The sequence below is a fragment of the Oryx dammah genome, unplaced genomic scaffold (genome assembly GCF_014754425.2).
Source record: "Oryx dammah isolate SB20612 unplaced genomic scaffold, SCBI_Odam_1.1 HiC_scaffold_18, whole genome shotgun sequence".
NCBI classification, from domain to species: Eukaryota; Metazoa; Chordata; class Mammalia; order Artiodactyla; family Bovidae; genus Oryx; species Oryx dammah.
The window spans coordinates 67,333,287-67,359,651 of record NW_024070202.1 but is presented as its reverse complement, the minus strand read 5'-3'; the positions used below and the strand labels follow the sequence as shown (position 1 = coordinate 67,359,651).

The window sequence follows — 26,365 nt, the reverse complement described above, 5'->3', positions numbered from 1 at the left end:
TCAGTTGTGTCCAACTCTTTGCAACCCCATGAATCACAGCATGCCAGGCCTCCCTGTCCATCACAAACTCCCGGAGTCCACCCAAACCCATGTCCATCGAGTTGGTGATGCCATCCAGCCATCTCATCCTCTGTCATCCGCTTCTCCTCCTGCCCTCAATCCCTCTCAGCATCAAAGTATTTTCCAATGAGTTAACTCTTCGCATGAGGTGGCCAAAGTACTGGAGTTTCAGCTTTAGCATCAGTCCTTCCAATGAACACTCAGGACTGATCTCCTTTAGGATGGACTGGTTGGATCTCCTGGCAGTCCAAGGGACTCTCAAGAGTCTTCTCCAACACCACAGTTCCAAAGCATCAATTCTTCAGCGCTCAGCTTTCTTCACAGTCCAACTCTCAAAGTGAGCATAGAGGACTCTATATGAAAACACTAATGAAATGAAACCCTCCTGCCCTACTGCTGCCCACATGAGTAGCATCCTCTTATACTTCGAGCTTCCTTTTCACCCTGTTCCCCATCAAACCATACCCATCTTTCACTCCATCCTTCCAGGCCCCCCTCTACATCACGTGGTAGATAACCTTCTAACCTTACATAATCATTGAAGCAGTACGTTCGTACACTGGGGCTGGGGATGCACTAAACACTTGCAGATTTCAGTACTATATTGTAGACAGAGGACTTATTGGAGTAACCTTAGGGAATCTTAGGTACCCAATAAGTATTGGAGCAATCTGCTAATGCCTAGGCCTGGAGACATACTCTAGGCACTCCCTTTCTCCAGCCCCACAGAGGAACACCACACTCTGTAAGAGAAAACAGCAACCTAACCACTATAGACCCAAACCAATGGTACCACTTAAAATAAGAAGTGCAATTAGTAAATTAATTAAAGCTCCCTTCACACTTCTATATGCAGAAGCTGATCATTTGCTTGGTTTAAGTAATGTGTTCTGTTGTAATTGAAATCATTAGTACCCCATGTAACTGTCTTGAAAATTCCCCCAAGTATGTTTGAATAGACTCCCATTTTGCCACACAGGTCCCAGTTCAGCTGATATTTCAACACTAATGATACTAATGAAGGCAGAGGTTTTTTATTTAAAGCAATTGGTTTTGTGACTAGAACTGTTAACTAGATACTTAATAACAATTTAATTATACACACATATTCCCAACACATAAAAACAACTTACTCAAGACATTCAGTGCTTTTCAGGGGAATTTTACTCATAGTGGTTCATTTCGAACACTCTCTAAAAACTTCCTATACTATGATAGTTGCCACTGTACCATCATATGGACAATTAACTTTTAAAAACTTTTCTTCTGTCCTGAAGCCTCCTCATATCCCTTCCAAGTTCCCACTGACTCTCATCAAGCTTTGGATTGTCTCATTCATTTGAGCCAACTCACACCCCACTAGAATCTTCTTTACCTTTCTCCTTCCTTACCTTTCTACCTGGCTGTTAATTCTTCACGAGAAAGTTCTAGCTTCTCTGTTCATGCCTTCTTCCAAAACGCTGGACATTAGAAGAATGAGGGAAGGGTGTTGGAGAAAATTACTGACTTTCCTTTCTTGATGCACAGAAAGAAATGGCTGAAAGTTTACTTGTTTCTCCATATTAAAATTTCATTTCTCAAAGGCAATGAGGCATATCAAAGTTTCTGCAGAGCCTGAGCATACCTATGGATGGGATGACCCATAATTTATCATTTTTAGCTACTTTCTTTTTGATTTGTCTCACTCACCTACCTTCTATTTTCCCAGATCCCTGATGCTATCAGTGCATAGCCAAGAGAAGATAAACAGTGAATATTTAAAGAAGACAAATGTCTATGACCTCCACATCTTTACTGCATTCTTGGTGTATTTGTAGCCATCAGTGGTAGACATATTTTAAGAGATTTGTCCAAATTACATCCCCTTCTCTAAGTCCATTCACCAATGGAAAGAGCCCATTAGCCATGTTAATTATCACATGACCCAGCACCCTCAGTCTTAGCTCATAGGACCAAGGAAGAACACCTGATCCAAACTGGGCCAATCACACTCTGCCCCCAGGAGAAGTGCTAGTTAATCTCTGCCGCATGGTCCAAGGACAGATAAACTAGGAAACTAAAGGGTAGCCATCTTCTATTAAATGCCTGAAGAAGCAAAGCAAGTTGATCTGCAATGAAGCACAAATGAGTAATTCACTGGTCTTAGCAGAATAAGACTGAGACAGAAAGAACAGCTGCTGTGGATCCTGACAACCTCTCCATAACCACGCAGTAAATTTTAACTCTTAAATTTTTCTGTTTTTCAATATTTTTTTTAACTCGAAAACACTGACCTTCAATACCATTACAAGTCCTAGTGTTTGCTCTGGCCCCCATTAGCCATGTTCATCCAGCCCAGGACAAGGGTGGGGATGGAATACCAGAGGGTCTTCTTCCCCACTGAGCCACTTCCTTGGTGTTGGCCAAATGCCAGCATGCTGGGTAGGCTTCCTGTGTCCATATTTTAATGTAAATGGATATTCATTATAATGGAAGGATAACCATAAATATGTAAAGAGAACTCTAAAGGGTATCTGGTCTGAGGAAGAATGTCCACGGACAGGCGGATGGACGAACTCATAAGGTGGGGTGTGGCCCTTCCCAAGGCCACGGTCCAGATCTCGTTGGAGAAGCTATGGTTCCAGCCCATTGAGGGGCTGAGAAATTCACTCAGGTGCCCAGGCAAAGCAGGCCAACAACCCCTGGGCAAGGAAAGGCCTGCAGGACAGCAGGCTATGGCTGGCAGGGGCCAGGAATGCAGAGGAAGTCAGGATGTTGGGAGGCTGCTTGCTTGAAGGGCATGGACAACCAGAAGCGCATGGTGTCCATGCCAGGAAGGCTGCTGGAAGTGACCCTCTGGGAGGCAGGTGGTCCAGGCTGATGAGAGGGTGCCAGAGAAAGTAGGAAGCCTAGGCTGTAGGAAGCCTGCTCACTGGTGAGACTTGTCTGTGAGGGCCACAGAAAGGTGGTCACTGGGATGGAGTCCAGTCTATAAACTTGCTGAGGGTCTTCATGGTCTGGGTGCCCAGCTAAGGCAGAGCACCACTGATTGTCCCTCCACGTACACTGCTGACAGGCTGGGCAGCAGGGCCAAGAGAAAGCGAAACGCACAACAAGGGACCAAGAAGAGAAGTCAACTTCCTCCTGCAATGTCCCTCCAGCACCCTCTACTGACAAAGCTAAATATCGTGTTCGCTGAAAATTCAATACTTGTTAAGTTGGTCAGATACCATTTGAGCACAGGGAGTATGAGAAAATATGTCTGGAGATTACACTAGAGAAAGTACCCTGACCTTTAGTTCTCTCTTTCCAAATTCAAAGAACTGACTAGCTGCACTGGAATCACTGTGGAACTTGTTAGAAACACTGATCCCTGGGCCCTCTCCAGACCAAACAAATCAGATCTCTGCTGGGAGACATCACATACTGAGCTGGAGGATCTGTCATATTTGTAAAGCTCCCAAGTTATGTCTGACGCGCAGTCGCAAGTTTGGCAGCTACTGCTCTGTGCCATTCTGTTACTGAAGCAGTCTAAACATCCAGAGGAGGAAGTGAACTGAGTGTGTGCGAAGGCCCTATGTCTGCACTCCCAGGGTTGGCTGTCTGCTGGCTTCTAGGGACCCTTGGGGACCTGCTCTCCTGCTCCCAGAGAGAATGCCTTTTGCTTTGGCCACAAGCCTCAGAGTGGCTCATTGCCTCTGCATCGCACTGTGGATGCGGGGACTGTGTTCACCTAATCCCCTGCACTCATGCTTTTCCTGGCGTCCGGGTAAGCAGGGTCAGCACCTGCAGGGCCCTGAGAGGGAGGGGTCATCTCAAATGTTGCCTCCTGGCACCTCCCATGCCTCACCCTATCCCAGCCTTGCTGACTCCTCAACATGAGACTGACCTTTCTCCATCACCAGATAGTCAGATTCCAGGAACCCCAGTTATTCTCCTTGGCCTGAGGAACGAGGTAGGGACCTGAGTGCTTGAGAAGGCACTGGCACCCCACTCCAGTACTCTTGCCTGGAAAATCCCATGGACAGAGGAGCCTGCTAGGCTGCAGTCCATGGGGTCGCTAACTTGGGCAGGACTAAGCAACTTCACTTTCACTTTTCACTTTCATGCATTGGAGAAGGAAATGGCAACCCACTCCAGTGTTCTTGCCTGGAGAATCCCAGGGACGGGGGAGCCTGGTGGGCTGCCGTCTATGGAGTCACACAGAGTCGGACACAACTGAAGCGACTTAGCAGCAGCAGCAGCAGTAGCGTGTACGTGTGCTCAGTCACTAATTCATGTCTGACTCTTTGCAATCCCGTGGACTATAGGCCTCTATCCATGGGATTCTCCAGACAAGAATACTGGAGTGGGTTTCCATTTCCTACTCCAGGGGATCTTCCCAACCCAGAGATTGAACCCGTGTGTCCTGCCTTTCCTGCAATGCAGGTGGATTCTTCATTGCTGAGCCACTGGGGCAGCCCAAAGGGGCTTAGACTCAACTCTAAACATCTCAGATTTTGACTCTATGGCAGTTAAATAATCTACAGGTTTTAGATAAATGCATCCCACAAATTACTCCTATATCTATAAGAAAAACTTAAATGCTGAATACTTTTTCTAATGAAAAGGATGCTAATTTCCAAAAAATATATATGATTTTTTACCTTCTTAAACATGAAAAATCCCAATTTCACTTTGTAATTTCCTTTCCCAGTAACAATTAATCCACATTCTTGGCTGGTATCTGACTCCTTCCAATTTGGAATTGCTCCTTATCTCCTGCCATCTTTAATCTCCCAAAGTATGTCTGGTTTTGTTCCGTAGAGTATTTGTGTTAATACTAGGAAAACTAGTAATGTCAGTGATGATATTGATAATGAAATAATAATACCAACTCTACTTATTAGATATCAAACACCATTCTGAGACTTTATCATATTATCTTATTTTTTCAAAACCATTGTTCAGTAGGTAATTTGAGCCTCATTTTAAAATAAGGAAACCAATTCTCAGAGAAGTTAAGAACGTGCCTAAGGTCACATTTGGCATAAGGAGTGGAGCCAAGGTTTTATCCAAGCCTGACTCAAGAGCCATACTTTTAACAATTGTAATTTATTGCCCTCCATGATTTGTTTTCTTACAATCAACCTGGGGTGATCAAGAGCAAATATTTCTCCAACAGAAATTTTGTTTTAAAATCTAATTCTGCCCAGTTCTAGTTGGGAAACTTGGAGCTAATTATCTAATCTCTGCAATTCTCTTCCAACTGTAAAATGAAGATAGTAATTCCTTCCTCATGTGGTTTTCATAAGGATTAAAGAAAAATGTACAGTACTTATTAGCACATAGTCAATGTTTAATCAAGAGCAGCTATTATAATTGTTACATTTTTATTGGTTTCATTGTACTTTTTATTCTATGAAAAATGACTGTGTCCCCCAACTGCACACCAATTTCAAGTTCTGGAACTCGTTATTCATTGATTTGTACATAATAAGAGGGGAGACTTACAGAAATAACAGGAAACACAATTAATTTGAGAAACAGCAGTCCAAAAAATTACCCAGGGGCTATTACAAGTGTGGCATCCTTCCTGGTCTCTTATTTTCTCTACCTTCAATTTTTATAAGGGGTCATTTCTCTCCTGATGATCGTATCAGCTGTTCCCCTGTGACAGGCAACAAACTATTATTTCTGCCAAATGAAAGGAACTGTCTCCCATCTCAGTGACCACTGCTTCTCCTTGTCACATGCTTTATCTCCTTCACCCAAAATGGCCTGGTCCAAAATTTATAGCCTGACTGCCTAGGCAGGAAAGGTTGCTTTGGGGCCTTGGAGACCTGGCTGTGTGTGTGGGCTCCCCTGAAGGAGGTCTTGGAACTATCTATCCCAGCTGCCATGTGGTGATAACCTGTCAACAGAACTGTCTTTTCATCTCGCTGTGCCTCTCTCCTGAAGCACAGTCTATCACTTCCAATAGAACACCATGTTCTTAAGCATCTTTCATGCCGCAATGGCCTCGGTTTCAAGTCTTCTGGGATCATCTTAGAATGTGTTTAGGGCTACAATTCTGGGCCCCCAGAGAATATAATCTGGGGGTGCGTAGGCAGGTCTTCTTTAACTAAAGGTGGGCCCCAACAGTCCAGTTATTTTACTGCAAGGGGTTTCAGTCCGGCAACTAGGAGTGAGTATAAACCCTAAGCCCTTTTCCCTGACCAGCTTTACAGTCCCAGAGCGTCACCAGTCTCCTTGATAAAGCTGTCCACCTGCTTAGAGGCAACCTAAAAAGGAAAAGACTGAGTCTTCGTTTTGTTTTTGTTTGATCATGTCCCTGTTTTCACAAATCTGGATCATTACCAAAAAAAAAAAAAAAAAGACATCATGCAGGAATCAATGAGGAGCTCACTGGTATCATAACCAGCCACCAAAGCAGAAGAGAGTAAGGAATCAGGCAGGACTAGGGTCAGGGTGGAGAGGCAGAGCCCATTGGATTTGGAGACCCGGCAGTGACAGGATCAGGAGAGCTGACCCCCAAGGCTACATGTGCCTCCTCAGTCTCCCATTCCAGCCTTCATCCTAGGTAAGTGCATAGAATAACACAACCACCTCCATCAGGGTTTCCCTGCTCTGGCTGTTTCTTTCTGGCAAGTGAAGTGTGAGTCACTTTGGGGTCAGGAACACTGAATCCAGGATAGTAGCCTGTAGGCTGAAGCAATGATTTCTGAAGCACGGTCCACCTGCTAATCCTACAACTTGCTAGCCTCTCCTAGTTTATGAGTCAGAATCTCTGGGGAATTTGAAGATCATTCTTAAGTACAATAAAATAAAAGAACATATTGTGAATCACTAATCCGGGTAAATTTTTCAAATATCCATTTTGCACAGAACAACAGACTAGTTCCAAATAGGAAAAGGACTATGTCAAGGCTGTATATTGTCACCCTGCTTATTTAACTTATATGCAGAGTACATCATGAGAAACGCTGGACTGGAAGAAGCACAAGCTGGAATCAAGATTGCTGGGAGAAATATCAATAACCTCAGATATGCAGATGACACCACCCTTATGGCAGAAAGTGAAGAGGAACTAAAAAGCCTGTTGATAAAAGTGAAAGAGGAGAGTGAAAAAGTTGGCTTAAAGCTCAACATTCAGAAAATGAAGATCATGGCATCTGGTCCCATCACTTCATGGGAAATAGATGGAGAAACAGTGGAAGCAGTGGCTGACTTTATTTTGGGGGGCTCCAAAATCACTGCAGATGGTGATTGCAGCCTTGAAATTAAAAGACGCTTACTCCTTGGAAGAAAAGTTATGACCAACCTAGATAGTATATTCAAAAGCAGAGACATTACTTTGCCAACAAAGGTCCATCTAGTCAAGGCTATGATTTTTCCTGTGGTCATATATGGATGTGACAGTTGGACTGTGAAGAAAGCTGAGCACTGAAGAATTGATGCTTTGGAACTGTGGTGTTGGAAAAGACTCTTGAGAGTCCCTTGGACTGCAAGGAGATCCAACCAGTCCATTCTGAAGGAGATCAGCCCTGGGATTCTTTGGAAGGAATGATGCTAAAGCTGAAACTCCAGTACTTTGGCCACCTCATGAGAAGAGTTGACTCATTGGAAAATACTTTGATGCTGGGAGGGATTGGGGGCAGGAGAAGGGGACGACAGAGGATGAGATGGCTGGATGTCATCACGGACTCGATGGACGTGAGCCTGGGTGAACTCCGGGAGTTGGTGATGGACAGGGAGGCCTTGGCATGCTGCGATTCATGGGGTCGCAAAGAGTCGGACATGACTGAGCGACTGAACTGAACTGAACTGAATGGCCTTCAAAAATGTACACATCCAAATCCCCAGAACATGTGAATATGTTAATTCTTAAGAAGAATAAAGTTGTAGATGGAATTAAGGTTGCTATTCAACTGACATTAAAACAGGGAGATTTATCTTGGATTATCCAGGTGGATCCAAAGTTATCCCAGGGTCCTTATATGAAGAGAGAGGCAAAATACAAGAGTAGGGAAGGTGATGAATAAGGAGTTGGCCAAAGTAATGCAATGTGCAAAGTATTCAGCTCACTGATGTGGGCTGTAAAGACAGGAAAAGGAGCCATTGATTCAAGGAATGCCAGCAGCTCTAAGAAACTGCAAAAGACAAGGAAACCGATTCTCCCCTTTGGCCTCCAGAAGGACCGCAGCCCTGCCAACAATTTGACTTTAGGCCAGTGAGACCTGTATTGGACTTCTGATCTCTAGAACTGTGAAATAATAAATCTGTGTTTTTTTAAAGTGACTAAATTTGTACAATGGCAATTGAAAACTCATACAACTGCTATTCATGATAAATGCCTGCATTTGCATATTATATAGACAGATGTGATATCACAAACCATATAGTATGGTTTCTGAAAGGCATAAAGTTTAAGAGACTTCTAAGAACACAAGGAAATTTCCCACCTGTCAAAAATAGGTCATCTTTCTAGGCTTAATTTATACCAACTGTCCTCAATATCCTTGTGCTGGATATTCAGATATTTTCTTGACCACTTCTGAAAATCCAGTCTCTACTTGGCTCTGTGCCCTGGTAGGCAGACCTCAATGGGCCAGACTCCCTTGCCCTCTGGTTTCCAGTTGGGTTCCCCCAAGAGGGGTTCCAGCAGGAGTCTAGAGGACAGTCAAGTGCCAGCCTTGCACATGTAAACCCATGAGTTCAGTTTAATTCAGTCTCTCAGTCGTGTCCAACTCTTTGTGACCCCATGGACTGCAGCATGCCAGGCTTCTCTTTCCATCACCAACTCCTGGAGCTTGCTCAAACTCATGTCCATCAAGTCAATGATGCCATCCAACCATTTCATCCTCTGCCATCTCCTTCTCCTGCCTTCAATCTTTCCCAGCATCAGGGTCTTTTCCAGTGAGTCAGTTCTTCACATCAGGTGGCCAAAGTATTGGAGCTTCAGCTTTAGCATCAGTCCTTCCAATGAATATTCAGGACTGATTTCCTTTACAATTGACTGGTTTGATCTCCTTGCAGTCCAAGGGACTCTCAGGAGTCTTTTCCAACACTGCAGTTCAAAAGCATCAATTCGTAGGTGCTCACCCATGAAAGTCAGTCCTTAAATTTTGTGCTTTAGGAACCTTACTTGACTCACTCAAGGGTACAGTGAGGAAGAAATAAGGGGTCCAGGAGAGGCATCCAGAGTGGTGACAGCCTGAAAACTACTGTGAGCCCCAGTCACAAAGAGCCTGGAATTCCTCACCATTTCTTACATGCCTTCTCCACACCCCTCACACAACCACCTGATGAACAGAGGCCATGGTTGAGAAAGCAGAAATGAAAAGTCAAGAAAAAACACAACCCCACAGTACCAAGAGAAGAAACTTTGTTTAAGCAATTTACGCAGTCATTACATATACAGTGCTGTTATATGCATAACATTTGCAAATTTTATGCAAAAATAAACACTACCCTCCACAAGGATAACTTTTTCTTTGTTTTCTCTGGCTTCTGAAGCAAACTCAATTTGGAAAATAAAAACAGAAAATTACCCTGTGGTGGGATAAGATTTATGTATTCATCTCAGTACCTCTTACAATAACCTCCAATAGTCCATAAGCCTAAAGGGATTTGTCAATGCTGAAGCACTGTGTAACCTTGAACTGAGCTAAACACAGCTGGTAACGTACAAGGATATATGTCTGTATGGATGTGAGCTGAAGAGACCCCTCCTCGGAAGCCATCCTGGGTCACCAGTCCTTCCCAGCCCTCCCCTAATGGCCCACAGAGTGAGTTCAGTTCTCTCTTCTTTGTGTCCCCACAAAGATCTACACAGTAAGTGGGTATTGGATGCACAAAGGAGTATAAGAACAATAATTGGTACAGTAAAATCCATAGACAGAGCAGTCAATCCCTGACTAAATGTAGACAGGCTTAGACATGCATTACCTGTGAGCTTCAGGAATCTCTCCACTCCCTGTCCTTCCTTGCTCCCTACCACCCATCCCTGCCCCCAAATATTTTTAGAATAAAGCAACAAAAAGATAGGAAGAAGATCATGGCAGGAAGAGGATAGCGGCACTAATACTCTGAATTAGGTTGCAAGGAATTTAAAAGTTGGACCTCCCCCAGTAGCATTTGTTTCCTGCACATAAACAGGAACACTACATGGAATCATTGGCACTTATTTTTAGGAAAAAAAAAAAAATCTAAAAGATTAAAAAAAAACTAACACCCTTGGGTTGATTGTAGACCAACATTTCCACCTGGAGCAACAGTCAGCTCTTGAGCACCAGGGTCCTGTGTGGGCACTGCTGCAGGCCTACCTTTGCCGGAAAGAACCAGAAGAAAATGTTGCTGTTGTAAGTCTTATTCACAGTGATGTAACCGGAATAGCTTGTCAAATTCCATCCTGGGAAAGGAGGTACCAAACTCAACTGTCTCCCTAGTAGGGGAAAAATGTATAAGGATTAGACAAAAAATAAATGCAGCGCTGGCCATCTCCATCTTGGCCAGAGTTCTCCCAGGGGCCAGGTCTGGAATCAGTGATCAGAAAGGCTACAGGGGGACTGCCATAAAGGTGCTCACTGCCCTGGCCAGGTCCACATATTCAACGTTTACCTTTTAGCCAAGAAGAAAATCAGCTATACTCAACTCCACTCTAAAGTTAAATCAAGGTGTTCACATTGGGCCACCTGGAAGGCCAGGGCAGGATAAAGTCACCTAATTCCAAAAGGTGGGGGTGAGGGGTGCAAGAGAAATAACACAGCGAACGAGCTCTCAGCCTAGGGAAGGCCTGTGTTCTCCACACTCTTCTGATGGTGAGAGCAAAGGGCCTGACACTTCCACTAAGGGAAATGAAGTGAGGCGTGTGGGGAGTGGGGATGACTAGGGACGGCTAGGGAGGGTGGGGAGAGGCAGGCAGTGGGACTCGGGTGATCGTGAGGCCACCCAGAGGGAGCCAAACAGGACAGGGGAGAGTCGTGAAAGGCACAGGTCCTGGTTTCCTTGTGGCAGCAAAAGGACAGGGAGGGAGAAAGAGCTAACACTCAGACAGCTGAGGCCGCCCAGGAGTAAACAAAACCGATAGAACTAACATTTCCAAGGCCGATATAACAAGGGTTCTATATTATGTGGCGTAATTATTACCCCTACTTTACAGATGAGAAAGCTAAAAGCACAGAGGGGTTAAGTAACTTGCCCAAGGTCACACAGCTAGTAAAAGAGGGCTGGAATTTAAACCCAGCAGTTAGGCTGCAGAGATAGCTCCTGCCCCTACCCTGCTACAAGGCACCTCAGCTAGAGAGTCAGTGAGAAGGTGTGGGCAGCAGGGAGTGGAGGGGGAAGCAGTGAATAAGAAAGGAGTGGAGAAGGGATAGTAAGCAGGTAGGAAGCAGGAGGTGGTGGTGAAGTCTGGGTGAAGAGACCTTTAGGGGGAATAAAGCAAGTGTCCCTGCTAAAAATGGATTGTTCAAGAATAGCTACTTAAGTCTGAGACTTCCTAAGTTGGAGACTGGCTAGTAGAGAGTAGATAAGGAAGCTCGATCCTATACATGTGCTACCAACTAGAGATGTCTCCAGTGGGTTGCCGGAGCCCACGGGCCCTGGAATGCCGATTGACAGCATTTCTTCCCAACTTGGTATTCAGTGACATCACTGATAGCGCATGGTAAGCCATGGTGTAAATGTCGATATTGATCTGTGCACCCTGGACTTCATGTGAGGATCAAACGAGAGCATGCATATGATCCCTGAGCACAGAGATGCACATAAAATAAGGGCTCAGGCAAAGAAAGGGGTGATTTTCATAAGCTCGTGGGCCACCCCAAGAATAGTCTAGAAGACTTTGCCTTTTTTGGACTCAGTGCAGTTCCCCTAGGAAAGATTAATTCAACCTCTCTACCTCTTCCCCATTTTCTTCCCCGTGAGATAAATCCCTCCCAATTGGGAAAAAAAAAAAGGCAAAGACAAAAGAAAGATTTTACAGAAAAGGGAGATGTTAGGGGAAAATAGTGTGTACCTGCCCATTTCCATTCCCCCACCGTTCCCTCTTCCCGTGTTTGCTTCCACTCTCAGTTAGCCCAAAGAAAAATCAGCTCCAGGGCTGGGCAGTCTTTGAAACAATTCTTTTGGCCATTTTTTTGAGATATAATTGACATACAACATGAAACTGGTTTCAGATGTACAACATGATTGAATATTCATACACTATATGTTGTGATAAGATCACCACAGTAAGTCTAGTTAACATCCATCACCCCCTACAGCTATAATTTTTATTCTTGTGATGAGGACTTTTAAGATTTACTCTCTTAGCAAGTTTCTATGCAAGACAGTTTATTAACTCTTCTTATTATGACATACATCACAGCCCAACCATCCTATCTTTTGGAGTTGGAAGTTTGTACCTAAAACACTTTTGAAATATTTTTCACAAAACTATTAACCTTCTCAAAATCCAGCAGAGACCCTCCCAAAAAAAGGAGAGCAGAGAACTGAAGACTGAGGGGTTGGGAATGAGTGAGAAGTGAATCCCAGAGGAGTAAATGGGCATTCAAGAAAGACAGAGAAAAATGAGAAAGGTCAGAGTAGAATGAGAAGAAGAGAAAACATATAATAAAGGAGCAGGAGGGAATGGACTTCGGGAGATGGGTGATTGAATCAATTTATCTCTCTGAGACCAGCATAACACGAGGTCCGCTGGCCTGCTCTGAAGATGACTCAGATGCTTACCTAGTCCTCTCTTACTGACCCTTTCTGAGCATCTCAAAGTTCTACCTCTGTTGCCTTGAACTGACGGGGGTGTATTTTCTACCTTCCTTTCTAGATCAGGGGCTATTGGAAAGCAGGGAATTTGTTTTGCTTACCTTTGTACCCCCAGGGGCACAGCATGCTGATTGAAACACTTAAGACATTCGATACACACTTGTTAATGAATAAATGTGAATTAACCAACTAAAACATGACACACTGGCAAGGCACTTGGACCAGCTCATTTCTACAAAAACCTCCTAAGGCAGGCAGGCCTTATTAAGATCTTGGGAAATTCAGAAAAACTTTTCTCTGGCCCACAAGGAAGAGTTTCGCCTTGTTTTGAATTTTAAATTTCCTCTAACTATACCACAGTAAAATGATTAAAAGTTCTCTCAAATAAATTGATTTTTTTTTTTTTTGGCATTTTCAAATGTCCCATTCATCCTTTCAGAATCTGTTAATGGAATGTGGAAAATAAACTCCCAAGATGTAGGAGTTTCTTTCTTCCTGGAACCATGACTCATAATACAAATGTTTGAAACAGTTGAAAAAAGGAAAAAGGTTTTCTTTGAAGCGGCTTCACTTCCTACTTCTTACTGTGGTGACTGGTGCTTGTGATAGTAACACTTCCAATCCAAAAAGATTGGAGCATGACCAAAGAAGGGCTTGAACCAGCTAATCAGGCACTCCATATTTGCAAAGACTTGCGACATCATCTGGGTGGACAGGACACTACCAGGCCATAATTTTTAATAAATTAAGATCCAATAGCAAAATATTCTTTAAAGTTTATGAAAAGGCAGCATTTGGAAGTACACTACAATTATTTTAATTTTATTTAATTTTAATTTTAATTAAAATTATTAATTTCATTCATTTTGTTTTAGGGAATGACAGTTTATTCTAGCTGCAGAAAAAGCAAACACACAATTACAACTATGTAAAACTAAGCTAGTTAACTGGGAATTTAAAAGAAATTAAAATTTTCTGTGTCTTATTGTGAACTACTGTTTATCTCAGAAATGTTTTGTTGCGATATTAAGACTCAACGTCCCTAAGATTTCAACAGACTTGATGCACAAAAGGGATTCAGGGGAGTGAGCTGACCATCTGTCCAAAGCTTCCTGAACTTTCAGTAAAGCGAATGAATAAAATTATCCTTAATTATGTTGTCAGGGCTACATTTGAATACCCAGATGTACCAGACTTTGGATCAGCCATTTAAAATTCCATTTAAAGATTTTTGACTATGTAACAGAACTTTAGAAAGTGATGTTACACCAGATTTAATATTTTAAATGTTGTCACTTATCAGATGGTGATCTAACAGGGTTGGCACAAAAGGATAGAAGATAAAAACTATTTCCCTTGAAATCTTTCTTTACTACCATTAACATCCATAAGAGGGAAATGCTCATAGGCAAGAAATCCAGGAATGGGTAGGATGTGGGCAATCTCGGGCAGATTTCTCTATATTCTCTGCACTTGGTTCTACCTGATGTACAATTCAAAGACACTTTCCCTTAATGCTGTTTAAGCTGTCTTCCTCTCTCAGGATGTGCAGGCTCTTTCTTACTTGTCCAAATCTTACCCTGTATCTTTAAGTCTGGCCACATAGCACAGTGGTTCCTACCATGAGCTGTGAGTCAGCAGTGTGTGTGTGTGTGTGTTTACATGAGGTGTGCTTGCACACATGTGTGCACGTGCTTGGTTGTGTCTGACTTTTTGCGACTTCATGGGCTATAGCCTGCCAGGCTCCTCTGCCCACAGAATTTTCCAGGCAAGAATATTGAAGTAGATTGCCACTTCCTATTCCAAGGGATCTTCCTGACCCAGGAATCATGAGTCAGCAGAGACAGGTTTTAAAGTCAGATCTGCCACTTACTAGCCTTACATAGCCCTGGGCAAGATACTTAATTTCTCTAGGCCTCAGTTTTCTCATCTATAAAATGGGAACAATAACTATTCATCCTTCATTAGGGTTGCTCTAAGGATTAAAAGAGATAATGTGTGTAAAGCATAATTCCAGGAACATAGTTAGGTCTCATATCAAATTCTACAAATATTTATTGAGTGCCTATTACATACAGGCACTGTGACAGGAACAGGGGATATAATTACTACTAAATGTTAACTATTTATTTCTTACTACTACTATTACTACTACTACTATTTTCTACCTGGATTATGCCAACCAACAGGGATAGCTTCCTTCTAAAAATTTACAGCATATCTACCTCAAATGTAATCCTTTAGCACTTTAGCGTACATTGCCTGATTCTTTGTCTCGTGTGTGTATCTAGTTACTCCAGAAGAGGACAAGTTTTTTAAACAAAGGAAAATAAATTATAGTAGGCAAATTACAGAGCAGAAGGCAGAAAATTTGGATCTTCATCCCATCTCTGCTACTATTACCTGTGTCCTCTTGGGCAGGTCATGTAAAATATTTGAGTCTCAAGCTCCTCATCTGTGGATTGGTAGGGTTTGGTGATGAGTATTTAACTCTGCTATGTGAATGAACATAATCTCAGTCATCAGTCCCCACTTATTAAAGAAGCTAAAAGCAATGCATGTGACTCAACTGGTGGATTTAGATTAATGATAATTTGCCTCTTCATTTATGTCAAGTGACATCAGCCTATAACACTGGGCTGCCATATTTTCATGACTTTTCTACATCAAGCAAAACTGAGTCTTTTAAAAAAAGACTGCATTGCCTCATTATATTATCACTGATTATATTATCAAAGTTTTTCATCTTTTCTTACAAAAAAACATGATGAAACATGGAATCAATGCATATTTCAGGCAAAGATATATGAACAGAATTCAAATGCACCCATAAGAAGGGAAAATGTTTTGGCTTTAAATTTAAAAAAAAAATGATGACAGTCTATTGACTATGAGATCTCTTCAAATGAAGAAAAGTTGCTTTATTTTAAACTTCCATACAGAGTATATGCCTTTATTTTTTATCTTTAAAATGATCATTTCCCTAAAATTTCTGGTTTCAGTTCCACGTGCCCATGAAATCTACCAGCATATCAGCTTCACAAGCATTAAGTCTGCCTTCCTACATGTGACTAGGGATAAAATCCAAAGCAAACACCAAGACCTCCATCTACGGATGCTCATCTCCAAGATACGCTCCACCATGCGATGTCCCATCCCATCACCTTTCCCCTCTCTACTGGACCACTCTTGTCATTATCTCTTACCCTCTTAATGACCCTTCCTGACTCCATAACTCTCCTCATCCACCACCCCATTTCTCTGCTTCCTTTCACAAACAGCTCTTCAGGATAGCTGTCTATATATACTATTTTATAGTTTAGGAGCATCGTGAGGTCCAGAAAGATTACATCGTTTATCTTATACAGTGATTTCCCTAAGCATGAAGAAGCATTAATAGTAGAGGCAGGTCATACATTTTAGACTCTGATGACACCAAAGGACACTTTTTGTACTAGTATTAGGACAATCTCTAAATAAAAGCCGTCAGCAAATACAGGTATTTAGAGGCAACTTCCAGGTTACAAAGAGTTTTCATGTACATTTTTTAAATTTGATATTTTTAACATCTCTGTGACTTGGGTGAATTGTTTTATCTCCATCCAATCAATGAGGAAAATGAGTCCTAAGACTCAGATAACTTCTCCGGCAAAGGGGCCAAGCACAATGGCTATGAGCTTAGACTCTGGAATGAAGCTGTCCGGATGTGACCCTTGCATCTACCAGCTGGTGTCTGCATGACTGGCAAGTAACTTTATTTCTTTCTGCTTTAGTTATCTTCTGTGTAAAGAAGCTTAAATAGGTTGTTGAGATACTTAAATGATTTTATATCAAATGCTTGGAAGCAATAAATGACACAGAGTAAGTTCTAAGGTTATTATTGGCCCTATTAAATGAGCAGGCTTCCCTAGTGGCTAAGAGGTTAAAGTGTCTGCCCGCAATGCAGGAGACCTGGGTTCGATCCCTGGGCTGGGAAGATCCCCTGGAGAAGGAAATGGCAACCCACTCCAGTACTCTTGCCTGGAGAATCCCATGGATGGAGGAGCCTGGTGGGCTACAGTCCACGCAGTCGCCAAGAGTCAGACATGACTGAGAGACTTCACTTTCACTTTCATTAAATGACCAGTTGTAGACAGGCAATATACTAGTTTTATAAATAGATATGTGGAGACTCAACTACTAGTTAATCTGACCCTGATGAACTTTCTTTTTGGCTCAAAACTCTGACACTATATAAGTATCAAATTGTTAATATATGAAATAAAACAATTGAGCAAAATATCATATTGGCTTTTGGATCTTGTGAGACATTTGCTGAAACAACAACTGTTGAAACTATACAGTTTCAGCGGTTTCAGATTTAAGCTTACCTTCTGCAAGTTTCCCAGTTTCAATGTAAGGAGTCAGAAATAACCGCTGTCCTGGGTCTCCTTTACGTGGTCTGGAAACATGGGCTTTTCTGTACAAGGAGCGAAACAGCCCATAAGCACCAGGGCTGAGCGCCAACAAGACCAGCAAAAAATGTGCCTTCCACATGGCACCAACCGTTCCCTCTGGGCCTAGAATGAAAACAATAACTTTCCACAAATGAATCCAAAGAGTAAATATTTACCAAACCCCTTTATATGCAAAACACTCATTTAGTCACTCAAAAAATACATATAAAGCTCTTTGCTAAGTACTTGCTGCTGCTGCTGCTGCTGCTACTGCTGCTGCTGCTGCTGCTGCTGCTGCTGTGAAGTAGCTTCAGTCGTGTCCGACTCTGTGCGACCCCATAGACGGCAGCCCACCAGGCTCCTCTGTTCCTGGGATTCTCCAGGCAAGAACACTGAAGTGGGTTGCCGTTTCCTTCTCCGGCTAAGTACCTTAGATACAGCCTAAATAAGATCAACCCAGTCCTTGCTCATCCTGAAATTAACAGTCTAATGGAAGGCTATTTAAGTGATTGGCAATATAACTAGAGCAACAACTTCCATTTCTAAAACTGTGGTCTGGAAAATAAATTCTATGAAGGATTACAGGAAGCATGAAGACAACAGGGACTCTAAACAAATCACAAAGTGAGTGGGAGGGACAGTCATCCACTCCAGGCAGAAGACTCAGAACATATTTCAGGACAAGAGAACCTAGGAAGGGAGGCCTTACCAAGGTAGAAGGTGAGTAAAAGGTGGGAAGAACTCAGTTAGGCAGGAGAAATGGGAAGGCATCACTGGTGGAAGGCAAAGCTTGAGAAAAGGTGAGATCTGACTTGTCCATGGGTGTTTTGCAGGGAAATTTAAAATAATCAGAATAGATTTCTGGCCAGCTTTTTATCTCTTACAAATCACTAAACTTTGCATTCAAAAACAAAAAAGAAAGAAGAGACAGAAGATCCTACAACCATTTATAGGCCCTTACCCCTATAGCAAGCTGCCCAGTGAACTCAAAAGTTAGACCTCACACTTTATTAACACAAAGCTTTTCAAGGATCTTCTAACCTGATGTTTGCTGGATAATAATAACATAAAAATGGGTGGTGAATTCCCTAAACTTGTAAACATGTAAATTGTATTTACAATGGGTTTTTCCAATGTATTTTTAGCTGATTTGAACTTCCTGATAACTCAACCAGGAAAACAAGGGTTATCATCATCAATCTTAGACACGGAAAATTTGACTCAAAGGAATACCTTATCTACAGACATCAAAGCAGAGAAATCAGAACTAGTATGCAGTCAGGGCTGGGCTGAGGGTAAGGTGAGTCTGATGTAGATGTAAAGTGGGACCTTGTCTTTTTTTTTTAATTTTGAAATTTTTGAGTTAATCAAGGATTTTTTTGAGTTAATTTTGATTTTTTCAAGTATTGCATTAAATATTATTTATCTTGATTACTGAGTTTTTTGGCACTCTTAGATTTTACATCCAAGGCAGGTGCCTCAATTGCTTGTATTAATCCTGACTCTATTAAGTAATATGATTCTTGCACCAGTGCTATTAAATGACTTTGTACTACTGCTAGTTAAATACTCTGCTCACTCAGATTCTGGATGCAAAGAGAAATATACAATATAGGCAAATACAATGTTTGCCCTGATTGTTCAGTGCCTTAATATACCAAGTCATTAATATACCTTAAAAACACACAAGGTGTTGTAATCTATTAACCACATGCTAATCACAACCCAATTTAGCATAATAGGAAAATATTGGTTCTAGCAAATTTAGAACGGTTCTCAGTCACATTTCTCCAATAAGATAAAAGTTTATAATTATAATTTGATTGAATACATAACCTTTGTCAAGTCTTTCATGGTTAACTTAATAGAATTCCCCAGACTTAAGGTAAACAAGCCCAACCAAATAGACCATGTACTTAAGAGTGGTTTTGTCTATTTACTATAATAAGGAACAAAATGACTTTAGAAACTGAAATTAAGTTCCCAAGAAGCCCAAGTATTATGACCACTATGGCACTGATAAAAGATTTTTTTTTAATTATAAGAACTTGTTATGCTAATGTTTTAATAACAGCTACTTTCAAGGAATGCTTGAAGTCAACAATCTTACTCTCTGGTTCACAGGGAAAAAAAATCTGTGGTATTAAAAACATATTGGAAGGAGCTCTTCCATTAAGAGGCTTTTTTCTGCAGGCAGAAACAAGAAACTAATCATACCATCTAATTTCTCAATCATTCTGCTATAAACATCCAGCCCCCTTTAATGGAAATCATTAATATTTAAATAACCAGGGTAGTTACAATTTCTTTTGTCAGCAAATGTTGACTCAAAGATGTTAAAGAAAGAAAGGTGAAATTGGTCTTGTTTTAACTGACATAAATCTAACACACAAAAGCAAGAGTTGGGTCAACACAGGAGCCCCGATTAACATTTAATCAAATAACCAGAGTCATGGTTTCCCATGTAGGTGAATTAAAAAAACAACATACTTCATTTCACTGTTTCATTTAATGGTCAGAGTTCCTGGACTGTGCTTAGCTGTCATCTCTCCTGATGAAAATGAAAGCCATATCATGAATGGAGTATTTTCTTTCTTCACATCTTTCACTAATGTATTTTGCCTATCCTAAATTAGCCAAAATCTTTTCATTTATTGAACATTTATTGAGTCCTTTCTAAACTAATAAACTCTGTATTGGAAGTTATTGCCCGCAGAGAGTGAAAAAATTATTAACCCTACACTGTATTATGTGTCTACTTGAAGTGATATGAAAACATTGGTGTTATTTCCAGTTCAAATACATCTTACTGAAGGATACAGGCAAACTGCTCCTCTTAATAAATGTTCAGAAACAGAATAAAATATATGCAAGTACAAAACAATATTGGCAGAATCAAATATGCTAAAGGTCAAAATCTGTGATTCACTATAACTATCTTACTGCGTGTATGTGCTAAGTCACTTCAATCGTGTTTGACTCTCTGTGACCCTATGGACTATAGCCTGCCAGGCTCCTCTGCCCCGGGGATTCTCTAGGCCAAGAATACTGAAGTGGGTTGCCATGCCCTCCTCTAGACGATCTTCCCGACCCAGGGATTGAACCCACATCTCTTGTGTTTCCTGCACTGGCAGGCAAGTTCTTTACCACTAGCACCACCTGTGAAGCCCAAAACCTTACTAAAAATCTTAAATGTTACAATTGGGAATCATGTGTACAAGATACATTGTTTTATATCAACAAAGGTATTTATCGCAGTATTATTTAGAATAATAAACTGTCAACAATGTAAACAATTTAAGATAAGTTACTGTACATTAAAAAAATGGACTCATGTACAGCAATTAAAATGACTCTACTGAGAATGTTTTATAAAATATACTGAAATATTAGGTAAAGAAAAGGAAGCTATTAAATTGGGTGTAAAGTATATTGTCCTTATTTAATACTCATTAATAATTTCTAAATTGTCTATAATAACTAATCTTATAATTAGAAGAAAGTCATTTTTGATTTTGCTTTTTTATCAGTGAAGCAACTGGTAGGCATGGCTCATTCCTTATTCCTTATTACTACCTGGTTATGACCTCTTGCGTTTCCTAGGAGTAAGAGTTCTGTTTGTCCTTTTAGAATAGGTTCTGCTCTCGCTAACATTCTGTGAAGATGTGTCCTGATCTCATATTGTCATAGAACCTCAGAGACTCAAAGTAGAGTTTCTCTTTGTTGAATTAAAAGGCTCTGCATTAACATGAGATGCTGTTCTAAATTACTCTGATTGCATTTATATCCAGTTCTGCCTGGAGTAGAGTCCATAACAAATGTGAATATAATTGGTTCTAAGCAAATAGCTGTTGAACTGATGGGTCTAAATAATGAATCATGATATGTTAGACATACAGGAGGTAGAATATGTTCATATGGTCCAATTCCTTCATCTCACAGTCTAGACAACTGGAACTAGAGAATAAAATATGTTGTAAGCTGCTGAGCAGCAAAACCAAGACTCAAAGCCAGGATTCACTTATGGCCCTAAATCTAATCGGTTTTCCACTCACCCATCTGTGGTTGTAATTATATATATTCAAATATTTTGCCTCTTATTGTCTCAATAGATAGTAATGGTCTGCTACAGTCTAAATTCCTTTCATTAAATCTTTAAAGCATGTAGTACAAATAAATAAACAAATGAATAAACAGATACATCAATAAGTAAGTCTTTCCAGAGAAATTTGGGTTTTAGAAACGACTTGTACTAATCCAGGTTCTCACATGACTCATTCACTGAACCTTGGGTAGGACAATGACTTTTCCGGGTCCCAGGCAATATGTTAAAACCAATGGTTAGATCTCCAGGAACTGTGAGAGTCAGCTGTTCAAGGCAGCTATTGTTCAAAATTAGAGTATAAACGCTTTACCATTAAATATGTTATATTAAAAAATAAGTGATAAATAACACTCATCACTACTTAACTATTTTACCATGTTTACTACTTTTCCTATCATCTATGCTCTAGAGTTATATTTTTCATATTTATCTAATTGAAAGATTATATAATGGTTTGCTACTGTGCATTTCTTTCCAACTTGGTGTTGAGTAACATCTTGTAGCCTGAAATCAGCCATGATGGGAATATTTATACCATAGAAATCAGCAAACACCACAAATCAAGGCTTCCCTGGCCACCCGACCCCAGAGAACTCGGATATTCAACATTTTATTACCTGCTCATGTGAGTCTCATGTTTCTTACTTGAAAACTGATCTGGAAACTACTTTCCATCAACTCATATCCCAGTTCCAATGGAAATGATTAGAAGAGACAAAAGGGGGAAATCCTGCCAAGCTGTCATCTGTGTGTAGAAGCAACCAGTTAATATGCTCAGATAGGCAAGGCTTTGAGAAAAGAAATCCGAGAAAGCCACCGGAAAGTGTGTGTTCTACCAGTGAAAAGAAGCATTAGAAACAAAAACTCCAGAATGAGGACAAAGAGCAAACATGTTAAGTAGCCCTATGTTTTCTTCTCTCCTTCCCACTTCTGCATTTTACATTATAGGTAATTCTAAAGGATAAAAGTCGTTCATGTAATAAATGTCATAGCTGCAATTAAAATATTTATTTGGAGTCCTCTCACATATTTAACTGCCTTGAGTACTCCCATAACAAGAAAAACATTACCCCAGACAAACAAACAAAAAACAGGCCAACTAGTAACAGACATTTCCATGAAATTTGTGATTAAAGAAAGGTACATAAAAGTGGTCCCCCTATTAAAAAGGATTCAGTCACTTCTCAAGATTATTCAGGCATATCCAAAGCATTTGAATCTTGAAGGGCTATTGTGCAACCCTGAATTAAATACCAACCCAAATCCCAAATCTAGCTATCTTTTGCTAAGGATTTCCATGAAAACAAATGGTAAAAGAAAACATTTATTTCAAAGGATCCAGTATTCGTTTTCCTTAAGGCATCATTTTAATTTCTAAAGTTGATATTTGAAGCACTGTTTCCCCAGAGAGGACATAGTACATGATATACAAGGCGATGGGCAAGCTTCTGCTGAAGGGGCCCTGAGACTTACATGCCTATCTCCTTTCTACAGGCTCCCCCTCTGGCATCAGACAGTGGTGTCTCATCTTGCTAATTGAATTAGCCACCATATCCTTGGGCTCACAGGAAAGGGAGACAAACTCATGTGGCAGGTGGTGAATGAAAAGAATCAGGAAGAGGAGGAACTTAAACTATCTGACACTATAGTAGGGAGCTTTACTTTGAAATCTCATGCTAACCAGAAAGAAAATTTGAATGGAGGTAGGAAGTGAAAGTAGCCAATGTCCCAAAACGTTAATAATAGTTGAAATAAGAAGGCCGCCCCCATGATCCAAGGAATCCTCATGATAACGATATCAGTAAAAGTCCCCAGTCACTCCATGTATCAGAACTGTGCTAACTACTTTATATTTTTATTTCTCATCTTTATCAGATAAGTACTATTATCCCATTTTACAGATGAAAAATTGATCCTCAGAGAATTTAAGTACTTGCCCAGAATCACACAGGTAGTAAGTAGTACAGCAAAGAAGTGAGGCCAATACCAATCAATTTTCAAAGACCATTCAATAATTCCAATATTGCTAATGTTGTGTTAATTTCTTAGTTGTGTCTGACTCTGTGACCCCATGGACTATAGCCCGTCAGACTCCTCTGTCCATGGAATCTCCAGGCAAGAATACTGGAGTGGGTTGCCATTGCCTCCTCCAGAGGATCTTCCTGACCCAGGTATCAAACCTGGGTCTCCTACTTTGCGGGCAGATTCTTCACCATCTGAGCCACAAGGGAAACCCATAATACTATTAACAGCATCTCCAAAATGAGCGATGTGCATGAGGATCTTATCTCCCTATTCAGGTGAGTTTGGAAATAACATAAGAAAATAAAATTTTTGCCAGAAGGTAAATGAGGACGAGGGAACATTCTTCCCTAAAGGTTTCAGAGGGAACAAGGCCCCACCAACACAATAATTTTGGACTTCTAGGCCGCAGAAGTCTAAAACGATAAATCTGTGATGAGTTAAGCCACCCAATTTGTGGTACTTTGCTATAGCACTGCTATAAAACTACTACCTGGATAGTTGGGACGACTGTGGAAGAAGCCAAGGTGGAGGGGATAAAGGAATAAATAGTAGAACTTAAACAGTTCTACTTTAAATTAGTATTAAGCATCTGGGTGAAAATTCTGAGAGGTCAGCAATAAAATGGGAAAGGGAAGATAAATGGATTTTACATTTAAGATATGTGTGGCATTCTGGCAAGCCAGGATTTCCTATACAATCCTCTATAGAATACTGATTCAGCAAGATACTATTAAGTTTTATAAGGATAAAAGTTTAGGACAATCTGGGTCAAACAAATTAAAAATGGGTTTCCTGGTTATATAATGAACGTTTCAGAGCCTCTCACTTGCCCACGGACAGCATGTGTTTTATTTATTTCATTTATATCTGTGTCACTCTTCTTAGAAAGGCCTTAAGTCTCAAGGTTTATATAAGACATACTCAGATGAGGAAACTTAATCTTCGGTTGACTAGTTTCTCAAGCACGAGGTTAATTTTTCCAAGCTCTCAACTCAACCATTAAACAGTAAAAGCTCAAATTTGAAGCCAGATCTAGATGAGTCCAAAGTCCATATACTTCTCATATTGTTGTTGTTCAGCTGCTATGTCGTGTCCAACTCTTTGCAATCCCATGGACTACAGCATGCCAGGCTTCCCTGTCCTTCACTATCTCCCAGAGTTTGCTGAAATTCATGTCCATTGATTTGGTGATGACATTCAACCATCTCATCCTCTATCACTCCCTTCTCCTCCTGCCCTCAATCTTTCCCAGCATCAGGATCTTTTCCAATGAGTCGGCTCTTCACATCAGGTGGCCAAAGTATTAGAGCTTCAGCTTCAGCATCACTCCTTCCAATGAATATTCAGGGTTGATTTCATATATATCATTATGTAAATGACATAATACAACAAAATCTGCCTCCATGCAACTTTTGACAAAAAAAGCAGAATTCTAGGTTAACTGGATTATCTTGGCATGCCATTGGCAAGATTTATAGGTGCTGAAATTGTGAGTGATTTAAGGGCATGTTTATTTGCAAAAAAGTGAAACTCACATGCTCAGAAATTGCTTCAAAATTAATTTCTAGCTTCCTTCCACTTGGAAAATAATTTTAGGGGAATGGCTGAAGCCCTCAATCCTTTAAGACTCATGGCAAAAGAAATGTTTTCCGCTGAGAAATTCTTTTTGTTGAAGTAAATGTAGTCCTATTTTTTTAGAAGGAAGCTCCTTTTTGCTATCTATTATGACTAAATTTTCATTAAAAAAGTCAGGATACACAATGTGGCAAATACAAGGATAAAATTGGGTATAACGGATAAGAGTATTTTGTGTGAGGATGGTCCTGGGAAATCTTTCAATGTCATCACCTTAAGCCATCACTTGTCACTAAGGTGACAAGAAATTAACTCCTCCTTGATTTCAAAAGAGACAGTGTTGTCATTGGGAGCAATCCCTATGCAAGCACTTAGATCATTTCAGTGCTTCCCTCATCTCTTCTGCACACATTATCTCATTGGATCCTCACCATCACTCTTGAAAGGAGTTAATGCAGCTCTTCAAAAGAGACTCAGGTGGATGGAGCAAATTCCCAAGGAGTGACACTCTAGTCAGTAGCAGAGCTGAGACAGACCCCAGTTCACTGGACTGGTCATTCATTTGATAAGCAAATATATGTTAGCTCTTATGGAGTTTAGCTCTACTATGCGCAAGACTCCAATGCAGGCAAAGAAAACAAAAGAGACAAAGTGTCTGCCTTCATGAAGCTTCCCACACAAAGGAAACAAGAAAGAGGAAAGCTATTAAGAATATCAAAGCAGGGTTAAGGGTTAGAGAGGGATGGTGGGGGAGTGGTATTTTTCGGTCGGGTGATCAGGGGAGGTCCCTCTGAGGAGGTGACACATGAGAAGATCTGAAGGTACCGGAGAGTTTCAAGTGACTAGAGAGAAGAGTTTCAGGCTGGAGAACACTGCTGCTGCTAAGTCGCTTTAGTCGTGTCCAACTCTGTGTGACCCCATAGACGGCAGCCCACCAGACTCCTCCATCCCTGGGATTCTCCAGGCAAGAATGCTGGAGTGGGTTGCCATTTCCTTCTCCAATGCATGCACTCATGCTAAGTCACTTCAGTCATGTCCAACTCTGCGTGACCCTATGGACAGAAGCCCACCAGGCTCCTCTGTCCAAGGGATTCTCTAGGCAAGAATACTGAAGTGGGTTGCCATTTCCTTATCCAGGGCTGGAGAATAGTGACTGCAAAGACCCCTTAACTAGAGAAATCAGGATGGAAGCCAGGATGGCAGCAGTGTGAGAGTGATGGGGAGTGTGGTACAAATGGGATCAGGTATCAGACCATGCAGGGTGTTGAAGGCCAACGTATATTTGCAGGGCTCACTTCTTCCCAGCTCTGATGTTTCCATCATTGATAAGCCTGGCCTCTTGCCACCCTCTTGTTCATTCTGAGGAGGGTAGGATGAGAGGTAGAAAGATTTATCAGACAGATAAATGTGGATAAATTGGGCATGTTGGGCTCAGCTC

General features: G+C 41.1%; 1 protein-coding gene across 3 annotated transcripts in view; it reads right to left on the bottom strand.

Annotated features, from left to right (window-relative positions):
• The window catches only part of CPVL (carboxypeptidase vitellogenic like), a 129,706-nt gene that overhangs the window by 84,304 nt on the left and 19,037 nt on the right, over positions 1 to 26,365 (bottom strand). For 2 of the 3 annotated variants that reach the window (XM_040259715.1, XM_040259714.1), the window contains 2 exons: positions 17,157 to 17,345; positions 10,347 to 10,465 (listed from right to left, as the gene is read on the bottom strand). In XM_040259715.1, the coding sequence (XP_040115649.1) occupies positions 10,347 to 10,465; positions 17,157 to 17,322 (285 nt within the window). In that variant the 5' untranslated portion in view covers positions 17,323 to 17,345. Of the gene's footprint in view, positions 1 to 10,346; positions 10,466 to 17,156; positions 17,346 to 18,183; positions 18,270 to 26,365 lie in introns of those variants that run through there. The other variant, XM_040259713.1, reaches the window with a different exon arrangement.